The sequence below is a fragment of the Monodelphis domestica genome, chromosome X (genome assembly GCF_027887165.1).
Source record: "Monodelphis domestica isolate mMonDom1 chromosome X, mMonDom1.pri, whole genome shotgun sequence".
Taxonomy (NCBI): domain Eukaryota; kingdom Metazoa; phylum Chordata; class Mammalia; order Didelphimorphia; family Didelphidae; genus Monodelphis; species Monodelphis domestica.
The window spans coordinates 4,701,994-4,716,563 of record NC_077235.1 but is presented as its reverse complement, the minus strand read 5'-3'; the positions used below and the strand labels follow the sequence as shown (position 1 = coordinate 4,716,563).

The window sequence follows — 14,570 nt, the reverse complement described above, 5'->3', positions numbered from 1 at the left end:
CTCACTCACTTCTCAAACCCTTTTTTAACAAGGCCCTAGAGTGACATCACGCATCCTAGAGGACAAAGGGGGAGAAAGAGAAACCCAGGCAGCTCAAGTACATGACCATATGTGTTCTGGGAGGGGGCAGGAGGATGGGAAGGAATTACTTACAGTGAATTCCCCAGTGACAGCGTCAAACCCCACGTGGATCGTATGCTCAAAATCAGAAGGAAGAGAGATCTCTGGCCGTTCCTTCTCTTTCTTCTTATTGGCTGGAGAAAGAAAAAGCAGAACAACCAGGGGCTGACTGTTGGCCACAATCAAGCAGCATCACAGATTCATAGGAGTGGAAGAGTGGAGGCTGAGAGGGGCCTTAGTACAAACACAGCACAGTAGAATGTGAAATGCTAAAACCTGGAATGCTACTAGAGGAAGGAATCTAAACAGGAAATGACTTGTCCAAGGCCACACAAGAAATAAGAGAAACGGGTTTCTCTTGTTTGAATGTGATGACATCTCTGACCCAGAAGATTGACCTTTACCCAAGCCAAGTAGTCTTGCCATTCAAAAACCATTAGCAGAGGCAGCTAGGCAGCACAGTGGATAAAGCACCATATCTGGAGTCCAAAGAACCTGGGGTTCAAATCTTGCCCCAGATACTTCTCAGCTGTGTGACCCTGGGCAAGTCACTTAACCCCCATTGCCTAACCCTTACTGCTCTTCACAGTTCTGATTCTAAGACAGAAGGTAAGGGTTTAAAAAATAAGTTTGCGTGTGTTTTCAGCATAGCTAAAGATTGTAACCCCCATAAAGTCTCTGAAGCTGCGAGCCCCCTTCCCAAGTCAAGCTAGATCTGTTTAGAGCTTTGAATAACAATAACAACAATGATCCCTGACTGTGATGTCCCATCTTCATGTCACTACCTGACAAGTGATCATCTAGATGCCTGTGTCTGAAGCCCTTCAATGGAGGGGCACCCACTTCCTCTGGAGCCCCATTTGGGATGGCCCTCGGTGTTAGCAAATTTCTCATGACATCAAACCTGAATCTTTGCCTTGAACCTACGGGGCCTAGTTCTGCCCTCTGGGATCAATCAGCACCAGGGCAATCCCTTTCCTAAGGCCACAGCTCTCCCCATACTAGACAGCTGTCACCACCACCTCCTCCTTCAAGCCCAGGCTGGCTCAGAAGCCATGAGTCAGAGAGAGTTCCCACCTAGTCTGCCCCCTTCACCCAAGCTGCTTGACTCCTGAGAAGGCTGGATGAGGTGGAATTCAACAATTCTATTTCTTCTGATGAGATGAAGGACCACCAAATCCTCCCCCTGCCCTGTTTAGATGCCCTGCAGTCTCCCTTGATGATCCATTCAACTACCTCTACAATCCGAGGGCCCCTAGCCTCTCCACTGCAGTACCCTGAGGACTTCTGGGACTTTCCAGCTGCCCTACAACTCAAGAGATCTTTGTGGTGCTATGAAATGAGATAAGATTTGTAAAATCTTGTTACAATGCCCGGCACCCGGGAGACAAACAACAAATGTCTATTCCCTTCCCTCCCCCCAATTAGAATGCCAACTCCTTGAGAGCAGGAACTGTCTCACCTTTTCCGCTGTTACCTCCAGTATTTTAGCACAGTGCTTGATACATAGTAAGCACTAAATCTATTTTGTTTTCATTCATTCATTCATTTTGCTACTCCCTTCCCTTCTGCCTCCCCTCATTCTCTTTTCTCAGCTCAGTAGAGCAGGTGCCCAGCTCATCACATGCCAAGTCCGTTGGGTTAGATTACCACCTCCTGTTCTGGGGGACTCGTGTCAAGACCTTGACCACCAGCCTGATGCCACCTTCCTGTGCAAAGGGCTGAAGAATTGTAGCTCTTTCTGTCCAATGAATGTTCTAGGATTCAATTCAGCCCAACGTTCTAGTCTGTCTAGATTCTACTTAGTCCTGATTCTGTGACCTAGGCTGTTAGCCCTCCCTCCTGCCCAGCTTTGTGGCATCCCCCCCAAGCATGTCCTCCCCTGATAAAAATGACCAATGGGTCAAGCACAAAGAAGGGGTTACAGCAACAGCAGCCACTGTTCTGAAGCAGAACCAAGTCTCAGTGTGCTGATGGCGGACACGTATCTCTCTCTTCCTGATTCCAAGGTGATTTTACAGCCAACCTCAAGGGATCACATGCACACAGTAGGGACTGCATTGTTCCTTGCAGAAGAAAACAGAATTGCGTTCTTGCATTTAATTTACCCGATTACTCTGGGAAGTAATTCCAACTTGATTGGAGCAAAACTGTCCTAAGAATCTGAAGGGCCCCCAAAGTAAAGCGAGCAACCTTGGGAAGCAATGACACCTGACACTGGAGCTCAAAGATCTCCAAGCAAAAGCTGGACGTTCTAGAGGAAATTCTGTTCAGCTACAAGTAAGAAGAGATGGTCTCTGAGCTAGCTCCCTGATAGTTCAGACATTCTGTCATCTGCATTTCACAGCGAGAGGGACTGAGGCTCAGAGAGCTTGAAAGAGGACCCCCTTATCCAGGAGACAAGGGAAGTTCATGCCATTTATCAGAGTTGGTGTATACTGTCTTTATGAGCAGAGGAACTTTGATCAAAATGGGTGACTCGTCCTCACTCTCCAGTCTCGTAATATTCAACAACATGCCATTTCTGATGGCACTTCTCTGGGTCCATGTTTGTTTCTCTGCCTAACTAGAGAGGGAACTGCCTCAGGGCAAGCCTGTGCCTGATTGATCTGAGTCTTTCCCCCATGCTCTAGTAAGGGGCTGCACAAAGAATACGGGACTGAATGCAATGCCTGTTTATTGAATGAATTACCCAGTTTTCCACTTTGGGAGGATGGAAGTGCTGGGGTTAGACTAAGTGAACCCCGACACCCTTCTGAAACTCTAACATTCTGCTTTGCTCAATGGGGTCTCAGGCTGGGGTCTGCTACACTCAGGGAGCTGGACAGGCTTAGAATACAAGCCAATAATCATGCCTGGCAAACCGGCCTCACTCGGGCCTGAGAGGCTCATCACTAGAAGGCTGGTCCTCAGAGGACAGACTGTTTTGGTCATGGCAACTCATGGAACACCCACTAAGGTGTGGAGGGCTCACAATCTAGGGCAGTGCTGGAAGAGCCTATGCCATGGATCTAGGGAAGCGTGAAGTCCTACCCTGGAGTTTGGAAGATCAGCTCAGGGGCCACCCCCTCCATGAAACCTGCCCTGAGCAACTTACCATTCTTTCTGAAAGTGTCCTTTCCCTCGAGCTTCGCTACTTACCTCCTGTGTGACCTCAAGTAAGTCTACTTCCTTCTCTAGAGAAGTGTCTCATCCATAAAAGAAGGGCTGGGGGCTCAAAGGCCTTGGGGACCCTCCCAGCCCTAAGACTTTCTGAGTTTTGTGGCAAGTTTGGTCTGCATCTCACCTTTGACCATTCATTCCAGTTCTCTCCTCTGGTCAACATGTCTGTTCACTCATTCGTTCATTCATTCACTCATCAAACACTCAGTAAGCACTCCCTGTGTGTGGAGCCCTGAAGTGGACTCCAGGAGGGTAAAAGAAAGAAAGAACTTGCTCCCTGCCCTCATGGAACCCAGTCTAGAGTGTGGGGAGAGGGGCTTCACTCATCGACTCAAGCCATGTTTATCGCAGTGAATTTAGCTGAATTGTCTTCTCTCCTTTAATCCTTTTTCAGGCAGAGAAATGCTGATGGCAAGCTTTAGGGAGGTGGCAGGCATGGTTCTTGGCTTACATGGCTGAAAAAGTCATCTCGAAGAAGGGGTAGCCTTATTCTGCTGGGTCCCAGAGGAAAGAACTAGAAGGAGTTGGTGGAAGTTATAGGGGAGGTAGATCCTGGCTCCCTAACAAGGAAAGCTCTTCTGAGCAGGAAGGGGCTGCCTTAGGAATAAGCTCCCCAGCCCTGGAGGGCTCCAAACAGAGGCTGGATGTTATCCAAAGGCCCCTGAGGTCCCTTTGAGTTCTGCAGGAGTCTGTGTATCTCTGTCCTTGAAACCAACCACAAAATATGCACAAGGAGCACAACCACGGCAATGCAAAGACTAAGGAACAAAAATGCAAAGAGAACCACATCTAATTCTAATGAGCACGCCTGGTCCCCAAGAAGAGCCAAGGACAGGTCTTTCTTTTTAAATCTTTCTTGCAGGGAATGGTTCAAGGGATGGTAGGGAGAAGAGGGCCATATTATTCGGTGATGAGCATGATGCAAAATAAAGTTTGAAATAAAAGTCAGGTAACTTTTAAAAGTCTGCTGTGGAGGGACCAGAGGATTTTGAGCTAGAAGGGATCCTCCAAAGTGCAACGTTCTCATTTTACAGAGAAGGAAACTCTGACCCAAGGTAAGGAAGTGAGGTGAGTCACAGACACAGAAATTCCAGCCAAGCTCCGACCCAAGGAGGGCACTTTGTACGATGCTCATGTTTGCAGCTATCATTGCATTTCACATTTGGGGGAAACTGAGGCTCCATGAACAACATCACCCAGCAAGTGTCAGAGGCAAAAAAAAAATTGGTACTTGAGACCAGGCCTCCTGCCTCCTGTCCTGCCTCGTCTCTCCCAAAATGACAGAGCCACCTTCCCAGGTCAAAGCCCAGCCTCTCTATCCTAGGAAACCCTGAATACTCTCACAAAGACAGAGAACCTTGGCTTAATGGTCACCTCCCAAGAGCCCACACAGCAAAGCCCAGGGAAAGGGATGAGCCGCCAATACGTTACTTTTGTCTCCTCCTCCAGGAAAGATGGAGCGGAGCCTGGCTTTCTTGTTCTTCTCCTCGGGAGCCACAGGCAGGGGCTTGGAGGTGTGGTTGAGGGCTGAGGAGTCCCGGTTGTTGCTGTTCATTCTCAGTGGCGGGGCTGGGGGTTTCTCCTCACTATCTGCACTGTCACACATGGTCAGCAGAAGTGGCGTGTCACAGGCTCCTAAAGGAAAACAGAACAAAGTGAAATAGCCAGAAGATGGTGGGCTTCGGGTCCAACCTGGTTGCTTTACAGCTAAGGCAGCCTAGCCCCTGAGAGGGAAGCTTGGCCACAGTGGCACAGAGGACGGGTGTTAGTGTCAAGCTGGGTCTCTTAAGTCAAGTCCTTGGGGGCTTGCTTTCCCCCCTCCCACCCAGGCCCATTTGCCCAGCCTTCTTTTGCCAAGCTTGCCTTTGCAGACATTTCTCTATCTACCACTTGACAATTTCCCAAGTGGTATCTGCAAACCCAGCGGAAGAGGCTGGAGGAGACCTTCTTCCTGCTGAGCCTGGATTCAAGCCTAGACGCCCATAATCCTAATAAGAGCTCCCATTTTTATGGTTTCCAGAGCACTTGACTCAAAATGAGCCTGCAAAGGAGGGAGGGGGAGGGGGGCCAGGGCCTGGCCGTCACCCACCGCTGTGCGGAGGAACCCAAAAGGCCTTTGCCCAAGGTCACACTGAGAGGAAGTGCCAACACCAGGATCTGAACCTACACGGCCCCAGCTGTGCTTGGTCCGTGAGAGAGAAACAGAGAATGACCAAATTTCTAAGCAGGAAGAGACCTCAGAAGGGCAGTCCATACAAGCCAACCTTGCCCTGAATGGGAGGGAATTCCCTCCCTCTAGATCATCACCATCATATACATATGTACATATGAGGGGACAGCCACGGCCTACTTGAAGATTCCCAATGAGGAGGGACTCCGTTCCCATCTCCCAATATCACTGGGCCCCTCCGGGCAGCTCTGATGATCAGCGGGCTTCCTCCCTTCTAGCCAGAATCTGTGTCTCTGCATTGCCACCCCTCTCCCCACCTTGCCCATGGATCTGCCAAGCATAAGGATGCTTTCTCTGCCGTATGACAATCTTTTCAGTCATCGAAGCCAAGGGCCAGAGCTAGCCCCCCAATGTCGGCCAGGCAAGGGGCAGGTCTGGGTAACAATATAACGATTCCTGCTGATTGGGCACTTCGAGGATTGCAAAGCACTTTCCATACATAATCTCGTCTGCTCATCCAGGGAGATGTTGGCCTCATGAAAGGAGAGGCTTCCACACCCTGAGAAGTGCCCAGGTGGCTTGAGCTGCAGAGGTTGGCATAGATGGCCTCAGAGGCTGCCCAGGGGCTAAAAGTACTCTGGCCTCCCTTGCTATGCGCATCATATCCCTACAAATGCAGGCTAGGATAGATTGGTGTGTCATTCTAGCTTCCCCTAGAGAGTTGATGGGTGCTAAAGGCCCCTAGGAGGAGAGGGAGGAGAGAGAAAGGGAGGGAAGTGATGCAACCTGGAGGATTTGCTTGGCAGACTCCAAAAGCCCAGAGAGCCTCCTGCCCTCAAATTCAGCCCCTTTGACCCCACAAGCATTGCCAAGAGCTTGGACCCCGGAGAGAGAACAAAGCCAAATCTGGTCCCCGCCCCTAAAGAGTCACTGTTCCACTGTGGGCTACAACAGATGAATAGAGGAATGGGTCCATGCCATACACCCTTGCCATCCAGTGGTGACTCAGAGGCAGAATGGGAATGAAGGCCCTAACGTCCGAGCTCCTGGTCCCTCCTCCCACTTTCATGGGCTGCCGCCTGCTCTCACCTCATACCTGCACACATCCTGGGGACTTGGGACCTGCCTCTGCTCAGCTTAACCACCTGTTCCTTTTGGCCCCCTGAACTGCCTCCTTTGTGGGAAGGTCTTTGGAGAGAGCTACTGGCCCCAAGGGACCCATGTCTCAAAGGATCACCTCATGTGTATGCGGGCAAGGGTGTAATTCCATACCCCCTGGCTCGCTCCCCAGGAATGTCAGAGTCATCTTCTTTGGAGTACTAGAAGGGACTGAGGGGACCATCAAATCTCCACAGCCTTCTCTATTCTAGAGCAAGAAGATGACCCAGGAGATCACACAGTCAGTTGCCAACAGTCGAGCCGGCACTAAAGGAAAAGACTGGTCCTCTACCTGCCCAACTGGTGCTTTTCCCATCAAATCTGAAATCAGAGAGCTAGAAGGGTCTTTGAAATCATTTAACTTAGACCAAGGCCACTTTTCCTGCTCTCGGTCTCTTCTCTTTTCTCCTTCCTTCCTCTTCCTCCTCCTCCTCCTCCTGTCCCCCCAGAGGTCGTGGATGAAAAGAAAAGAAGATGATCCCCAGCCCATTCTCTTCAACCCCAGGGAGGGAGAGGCAGCTCCAGGTTCCAGCCCTCCAGTGCCCCCAGACCCCAGACTGACCCAGCCTAACTCAGGCAAGCAAGGCAGGATGTGTCCCTACCTCCAGACAGAGGGTGTGGGTATCACCTGTCTCTTCTCCAGCAGCTGCAGAAAAGAGAGAGTCCAGGGCTGCCTCCTCCCAGGAGCCCCCAGCGTCCCCAGCTGCCTCCATCCTTGGCTGTCCCCAGCGATGCTGATGTCACCGCCTCTCCGCCCCATCATTGGCCAAGAGCCCAGAGCCCAACAGAGGAGCCAAGTTGGGCCCAGGGAGAAGAACAGAGGAGGAGGAGGGAGGAAATCTAGGGGTGATCAGGCCAAGCTACATGGGCCAAAATCTGGACTGCAGAGAGGACCTGCAAACCACTCCCAGGGAGCCTCAGCATACAGTAGGTGCTCACAGCCCGCTGCCTGGCTACATGCACTCTCCTAGGGTCTGCTTTCTGGAGACACTTTCCAAGGGGAGAAACACCTAGGAATGCTAGCCTAGGAAGCTCCAGAGGGCAGGGCCCAGCTCCCAAAGAGCCTGGTCTCTCCCCCCTCCCCCCTACTCCCAGTACAGGGTACTACACACAGTAGGAGAGGAATGAAGAGTAGACACAGAAGTAAGGAACTGAATGAAAGAATGAGTAAGAAAAGCAAGTAGAGAGGTGAATGAGTCAATGAAAGACCACTCTTACAGGCAGGAAGGCAGAAGAGAAAGAACCCTGGGTTGAGTCAGGAAACCAGAATGAGAGCAGGACCTGGAGACTAGACCCACACCCTCCTCTCTGGGCTTCCTCAGTTTCCTGCTCTGTAAAATGAGAGGATTACATCATAGGCTCTATGAGCCCATTGAGCTCTAACCATTTTCATCTTCCTAAAATGCTGCTTTCTTCACACTCCTCCCCACACCAAAGAGGCTCTCTGTGGTCTTCCAAGACCCACAGGATCCAGTCCAAACAACTCAGTCCTCCAAGAACCCTCCACAGATTGGACCCAACAAACAACTGGAGCCTTGTCTTCTCCTTCCTGTCCCCTGCCTTCCCTGACCAGCTCCCCAGTATATTCTGGGTGTGATTCTTCTCCATCCTCTTCACCTACTCTGCTGCTGTCACCTTTTCTAAGAAATACTCTGCCACCCACAAAGCCACCTCCAACTCCCCAAACCCCCTAAGGTTACAAATCTCTTCACTACTTAACTAGCCTCTATTCCTGACAAAGGATTCCACCATTTAAAGTGGCGCCCTCCAGCTTGCAGATCTCCCCAGATCTTGTCACCCCTTTTACAATGGTTTCCACAACTTGACAGCCACTCTCTCTTGCCCTCTGCCCTCAGAAATAAAGGCAGGTAATCCAAGGCACAGCAAGGGCCAAACAGAACAGAGTCCTAAGCACCAAAGCGCAGAAAGGGAGGAGACTCCTCAGAGAAGCTACAAAGAGACAAAAGGTCTCTGTTAGCGCCACTGGAGAGGGAGGCTCAAAGAAGGGGAGAATGAAGAAGGGTCCAGAGTTTTCCTCTCACATTGTTTGCTGGCTCTATCTTTGCAATGGACAGGAAAACTAAAAAGGGCTAGTTGGGAGCTGGGACCATAGGAAGGGGCAGCCAGGGTCTGGAGTCAGGAAAACTCCTCTTTCTATGTTCAAATCTAGCCACAGACACTTCTTATTAGCTGTGTGACTCTGGGCGAGTCACTTCACCCTGGCTGCCTCAGTTTCCTCATTTGCCAAATGATCTGGAGAAGGAAATGGCAAACCACTCTAGTATCTTTGCCACCAAAAACCCAAATTGAGGTCAGCAAGAGCTGGATGTGACTGAAACGACTGAATGCCACCACCTTCTAGTTGTTCTTGGTGCATTCACATCACCAGGCCCTGATGAACTGAATCCTGGCACGTTAAAAGAACTGGCAGATGGGCTTGCTGAGCCTGTCAGTGATCTGTGAAAAAGAATGGAGAACAGAAGGTGGGGGACAGGCTGGGAGGAGGGAAAATGCCTCGATCTGCAAAAAAGGGAAGAAAACGGAGTGAGTGAATTGGAAACCAGTAAGTTTCACTCAGATCCTTGGAGAAATTCGAGATGGTTTTCATCCACTTACTGAACGAGCATAAATTATCAAAGAACACTGAACACCTTCGGATACAACTGATGATCTCCAAAAGTCATCATGGCTTCATCACACTAGACTGGCCTCATTTCTTTCTTGGGACCCAAGTGCTGACTAGACTGAAGGAAAGCTGTCGATTTGAACAAAGCTTCTGAAAAAGCCTCTCGGCCTATTCTTGTGGGAAAGACAGAAAGAGATGCTTAGATAACAGTATCACTCCATGGCTGCACTGGTTAAATTATGAGCTCCAAAGAGGGGGCATTAATGGTTCCAGGAAATAAAGCCCCCGAGGGAAAACTGTTTCAGACTAGTTACTGACCTGCACTGGAAGAAGGAATTCCCACACAAGGACTTCTGATCCACCCCCAAAACTGTAAAGTCTCCCATTCAAGCCCAGAGAATCAACCTCCTAAGTCCAGGTTGGGATGCTCAGCTAAGGAGCCATTTGCTTGAGAAAAGATCGGGAGACGGGGCAGGGTAGTTGGAGAAAGGCTAAGAAAGCAAAGGAGGCCCAGAATCCAGGCTTAAAGGAAGGGTCAGTCCCCAGCGTGTTCTGCCTGGCCAGACCCATCTGGCTACACCTGATAGGGTCCAGAGGCATGCAGCCAGCAGGGCCCTCCGGATGGGGCCACACCGGGATAAGGTGAGGGACTGTGGACATTTTGCCTCAGCGGGAGAAAATTCAGAGGGAGCTGGGTGGCCATCCTCCAGGATTTACCCAGCACCCACAGGTTGCCGGGGTTCTCAAGGGGGAGCATGATTGGGCTTTTTCTGCTTCACCTGAGAGTGGAACTAGGAGCCATAGCAGAAGCTGCAGCGAGGAAAAGCTGGGCTCCCTATAGAGTCACAGTGAGTGAAATCAGCAAGCATGGATGGAGTGAGTGACTAGTGTGCGCCAGGCGCCATGCTAAACCCTGGGGATACACGGAGGGGCCAAAAAGAGAGCCTGGCCTCAAGGAGCTCGGTCTAAGGAGGCGGGAGTGAGAGATACACGGGGACTAAAGGCACTTCACAGGAGGAGAGTTCCCTGAGTGATGGCGGTAGAGGGAGCTTGGAAGGGACAACAAGAAGCCAGGAGTTTTCCCTGGGGAAGGAGAGGAAATTCGGAGTGAAAGTGGAACTGGTGCAGGAAGTGGTGGGCAGGGTTACCATGTCATAAGGGTGGAGCCAGGACTCAGGGAGGCTGATGAGCAAGGAAAAGTCTGAAGATGAAAAGGCAGTTTCTTGCCTCTGGAGCAGGTATCCCAGAGAGGGTGGCAAGGAATTAGGAAGGAAAGAAAAGCTTCCTGACAACTGGGGCTACCCCAGTGGAAAACCCTGGTGGGGCCCCCCTCATTAGAGGACAGAGATTTGGGAAAGGAAGTCCTTTTTCAGGACAAGCCCAGCTAAGACCTTTTTCAACTCTGAAACTCTGATGCTGTGAAAGCATTTACACTGCCTTCTACATGTGACAGTCTGTTGCCATTCACAAGTTGCTCTATAGCCCTCTATTGATTACCAAACCTGTACCATTTACAAGGTTACCTATTGTTGCCACATCCCCAACAGTTTGCAAAACTTTCCCTCTCTTGGCTACACACCTACCATTTACAAAGCCCTCTCTGATTTCCAATTCCCTCTGTACCAATGAGATTTTCAGTATACCTTTGTCAGGTAAAAACCAAAGAAAGAAACCCAAAGAGAAACAGAAGGAAATGAAGCTACTCTATCCATCCATTCCAGGACACAAAATGAAGCCTGTAGGTTTGTGGTATTAAAATTACATGAGAGATGCCACATACCAGAGTGAACACCAGTAAATAGGCCTAAAGCTTCCAGTTGCCAGAAAAGGGGTCAAACCAAGGCAACTAAGCTTGAGCTCTGATAAACAAACTCCCAGCCTGCAGTAGCTTGGGGAGAAGGTGCTCACTCAAATGAAAATAAGGGCTCAGGAGGAGAAAGGTAGAAGGAAAATTCATAGCTTAAAAAAGGAGGCAGGGGGCAGCCACGTGGATCAGTAGATAGGGAGCCAAGCCTAAAAATAGGAGGTTCTGGGTTCAAATCTGGCATCAGACACTTCCTAGCTGTATGATCCTGGGCAAGTCACTTAACTCCCATTACCTAGGCCTTACCACTCTTCTGCCTTGGAATCAATACATAGTATTGATTCTAAGACGGAAAGCGAGGGATTTTGGTAGGAAAACAAGAGAGCAGGTAAGTTTTTTCTCTGTTATGTCAACTAGGAAACAGTGGATAAAGCACCAAGCCTAGAGTAAGGAGAACCTGGATTCAAATCTGGCTTCAGATGCTTCCTAGCTGTGTGACCCTGGGCAAGTCACTTAATCTCAATTGAATTGATACCAAAATCAAAGGTTTAAAAGGAAAAAAAAGGAGAAGAGAAAGCAGAAAGCCTGAGTCAAGAGTGGAAATTTTGAAGAGTGGATGGGAAAAAAAGAAGAAAAAGAGAAAGTCAAAGAGGGAAGGAAGGAGAGTAGAGAGAGAAGAGGAGGAGGAGGAGTAAGAAGAAGAAGAAAAGAAGAAGAAGAAGGAGGAGGAGGAGGAAGAAAGGAAGGAAGGAAGGAAGGAAGGAAGGAAGGAAGGAAGGAAGGAAGGAAGGAAGGAAGGAAGGAAGGAAGGAAGGAAAAGATTAGCAAGTAATACTATAGGTCTGCCAGGAACTCTACTAGGGAATAGTATTTATAGTGGCAGATTCCTTGTCTTTCTCCATTTCCTGGCTCTTTGTAAAGAACTGAATGAGGAGAAGGAGTATAATGAGATCTGATAGAAATAGTCAATTCACAATCAGAACTGTAAACATGAATGAGATTAACTTACCCACAAAGTAGAACAGGCTAGCAGAATCCAACAAGTTTTTGTTCACAAGGAACATATTTGAAGCATAAAGATCTACCAGAATTGAAATGAGGGGTTGGGATGACAGTCTTCTATGGCTCAGGTGAATTCAAAAAAGGTCTGAGCAATCATGATTGCAGACAAGGCAGTCAAAAAATAGATGATGTGATTAAAGTGGATAAGCATGAAAAACTAAATTGGGTTTAAAGGTTTCAGAGATAAAGAAAAAACATCCATTTTCTATATATGCAGTGAATGGCATAGTATCTCTGAAAGAAAAATTAACCAGATTACAGGGGAAATAGACAGCAAAAGTCATCTATGTGGGAATCTCAGACCCAGACAATTTAACCCCCAAAGCAGTTGAGGAGCTGCATAAAATCTTGAAAAACTTCCATGTGATAGAACACTGGCGATTCTTGAATAGAAGCACAAAGGAACATCTCAAGTCTGTATTACTTTTATGAAAATTAACTGTAAACAGCCATCTCAGCACCCAAACTGAGCCTGGTTTGGAAACTAAAGACTCTAAAAACTGCTTGTTCCTTTTGGGAATGCTTTCTATGCAGATGAACCCATTAGTGGCCACTAGAAAACAGCTCAGTATCACAGGTAAGACATACAGCCCTCTTGCTAAAACTTCATTAACAAATATGGAAAAGCAGAAATGTTAAACATGCCCTTGGCTGACCACTGTGCCCCCCACATTAGACTCAATATAAAGCCATCACAGAAACGATTAAATATTTAGTCTCCAGAAGTTGGAGCCTAAAAGCACTCTGTAGGTCAAAGAACAAATCATAGACACAATTGAAAATTTCATCAAATAAAATAACAATGGGGAGTATACTAAACCTTGGAAGATGGAGCCAAATGGATCCACAGGGGAAAATGTAGATCTCTTAGTCACTTTCATCCACAAAAGAGAGAAAGAACACATCAATGAATTGGACATATAACTAAAAAACAAAACAAAACACAAAACAAAACCTTAAAAAGCAACAAATGGAAAAATCCAAACTATACAGAATAGAAGTTCTGAAAAATCAAAGGAGGGGTGTAACGGGGAAAAGAGGATTGGCAAATAAAACGAGAAGCTCTTCTTAAAAACGTATAAAACAGAGAAGTTATTAGTTAGGCTGGTTTTCTTCAAGAGAAGACAATCAAATTTCAAATATAAAAAGAATTCACAACCAATGTAGCGAAAATAAAGAAAATAACTGGACACTCTGTTACCCAATTGTATGTCGTCACAGATAAAGATGAATGAACTGGATGAATATTTACAAAAAATGCAAAATATTCATAATAGCAAGAAAAAAGATAATTTTAAGTAATTTTATCTCAGAGAAGCAAATAAAGGAACTTCCAAAGGGGGAAATAAAAACCAAGTGAACTCTACCAAACTTTCAAAAGAACAATTAATTACGATATTACATAAATTGTTTGCAGAAGCAGGGAAAGCAGAAGTCCTACCGAATTCCTTCACAGAAACAGATAGGCCGATGGCGAAATCAAAGCAAGAGAACGCAAAAAAAGAAAAAACGATAGACCAATATTTCTGATGAGTATTACTGTAAAAATATGGAATAAAGTGTTGGCTAAGAGGGAAAGTGACATATTAAAAAGTTCCCATACTAGAACCAGATTGGATTTACACTGGGAATGTAGGAAAGTTTCAATATTAAGAAAACCATGAACCCACTGGATCATGTGATGCCAAAAGCATGTCAGTTCCCCAATAGATGCAGAACAATGGATTCCATGATGAAGACATTGTCAACAAAAATCATCTCAAAAAATGTCAGGGTTCTGAAGCAATTCTGAGACCAATTGGGTCTCTAGAGGGTGGAGGATGCCTACCTCCTGGCCGATGGGTGATGATGGTCTTGAATGGGAAAGGACACGAGCATTGGGGGCGGGACAAGATTTGTTGTAATGGCTTTTACTTGTTTCTGGCAAACTGAAATTTTTGTTTGGGCTTTTTGGTATGTGTTTAGGGGAGGTGAGGTTTGGGTAGGGACAAAGCCAGAAGAGTGTTGGAATTACTGTATTAAATTTGATACAGACTCTGAAAAACTCAAGCTAGACATAATAGATTTTTTCTTTCCATATTGTTGTTGTTATTCAGCTGTTTCAGTTGTGTCTAACTTTTCATGACCCCATTTGGGGTTTTCCTGGCAAAAATACCAGAGTGGTTTGCCATGTCCTTCTCAAGCCCATTTTACAGATGAGGAAACGGAGGCAAAGAGGGTTAAGGGAATTGCCCAGGGTCACACAGCTAGTAAATGTCTAAGGCCACACTTGAACTCAGGCCTTCCTGATTGGGGGCTCAAACCTAGCTGCCCTTTTGTTTCAAATACCATCCTTTTACTGTTCTTTGTATGTGAAAATGCTCATGTTTACTGATATAGAATAACAATGGTTAAGTTCAAGAAAACTTAAGAAAATATAATTTCAAAAAGTGGTTAGACTGTAAAAAAGATAGACTTCTCGGAGCTGG

The 14,570-nt window shown here is 47.4% G+C and overlaps 1 protein-coding gene across 19 annotated transcripts in view; it reads right to left on the bottom strand.

Annotated features, from left to right (window-relative positions):
* Nucleotides 1-14,570, bottom strand: part of PAK3 (p21 (RAC1) activated kinase 3) — an 81,288-nt gene that overhangs the window by 34,090 nt on the left and 32,628 nt on the right. For 10 of the 19 annotated variants that reach the window (XM_056809777.1, XM_056809778.1, XM_056809780.1 and 7 more), the window contains 3 exons: nt 12,923-13,026; nt 4,714-4,917; nt 154-254 (listed from right to left, as the gene is read on the bottom strand). In XM_056809777.1, the coding sequence (XP_056665755.1) occupies nt 154-254; nt 4,714-4,917; nt 12,923-13,022 (405 nt within the window). In that variant the 5' untranslated portion in view covers nt 13,023-13,026. Of the gene's footprint in view, nt 1-153; nt 255-4,713; nt 4,918-12,922; nt 13,230-14,570 lie in introns of those variants that run through there. The other 9 variants (XM_056809788.1, XM_056809789.1, XM_056809785.1 and 6 more) reach the window with 3 other exon arrangements.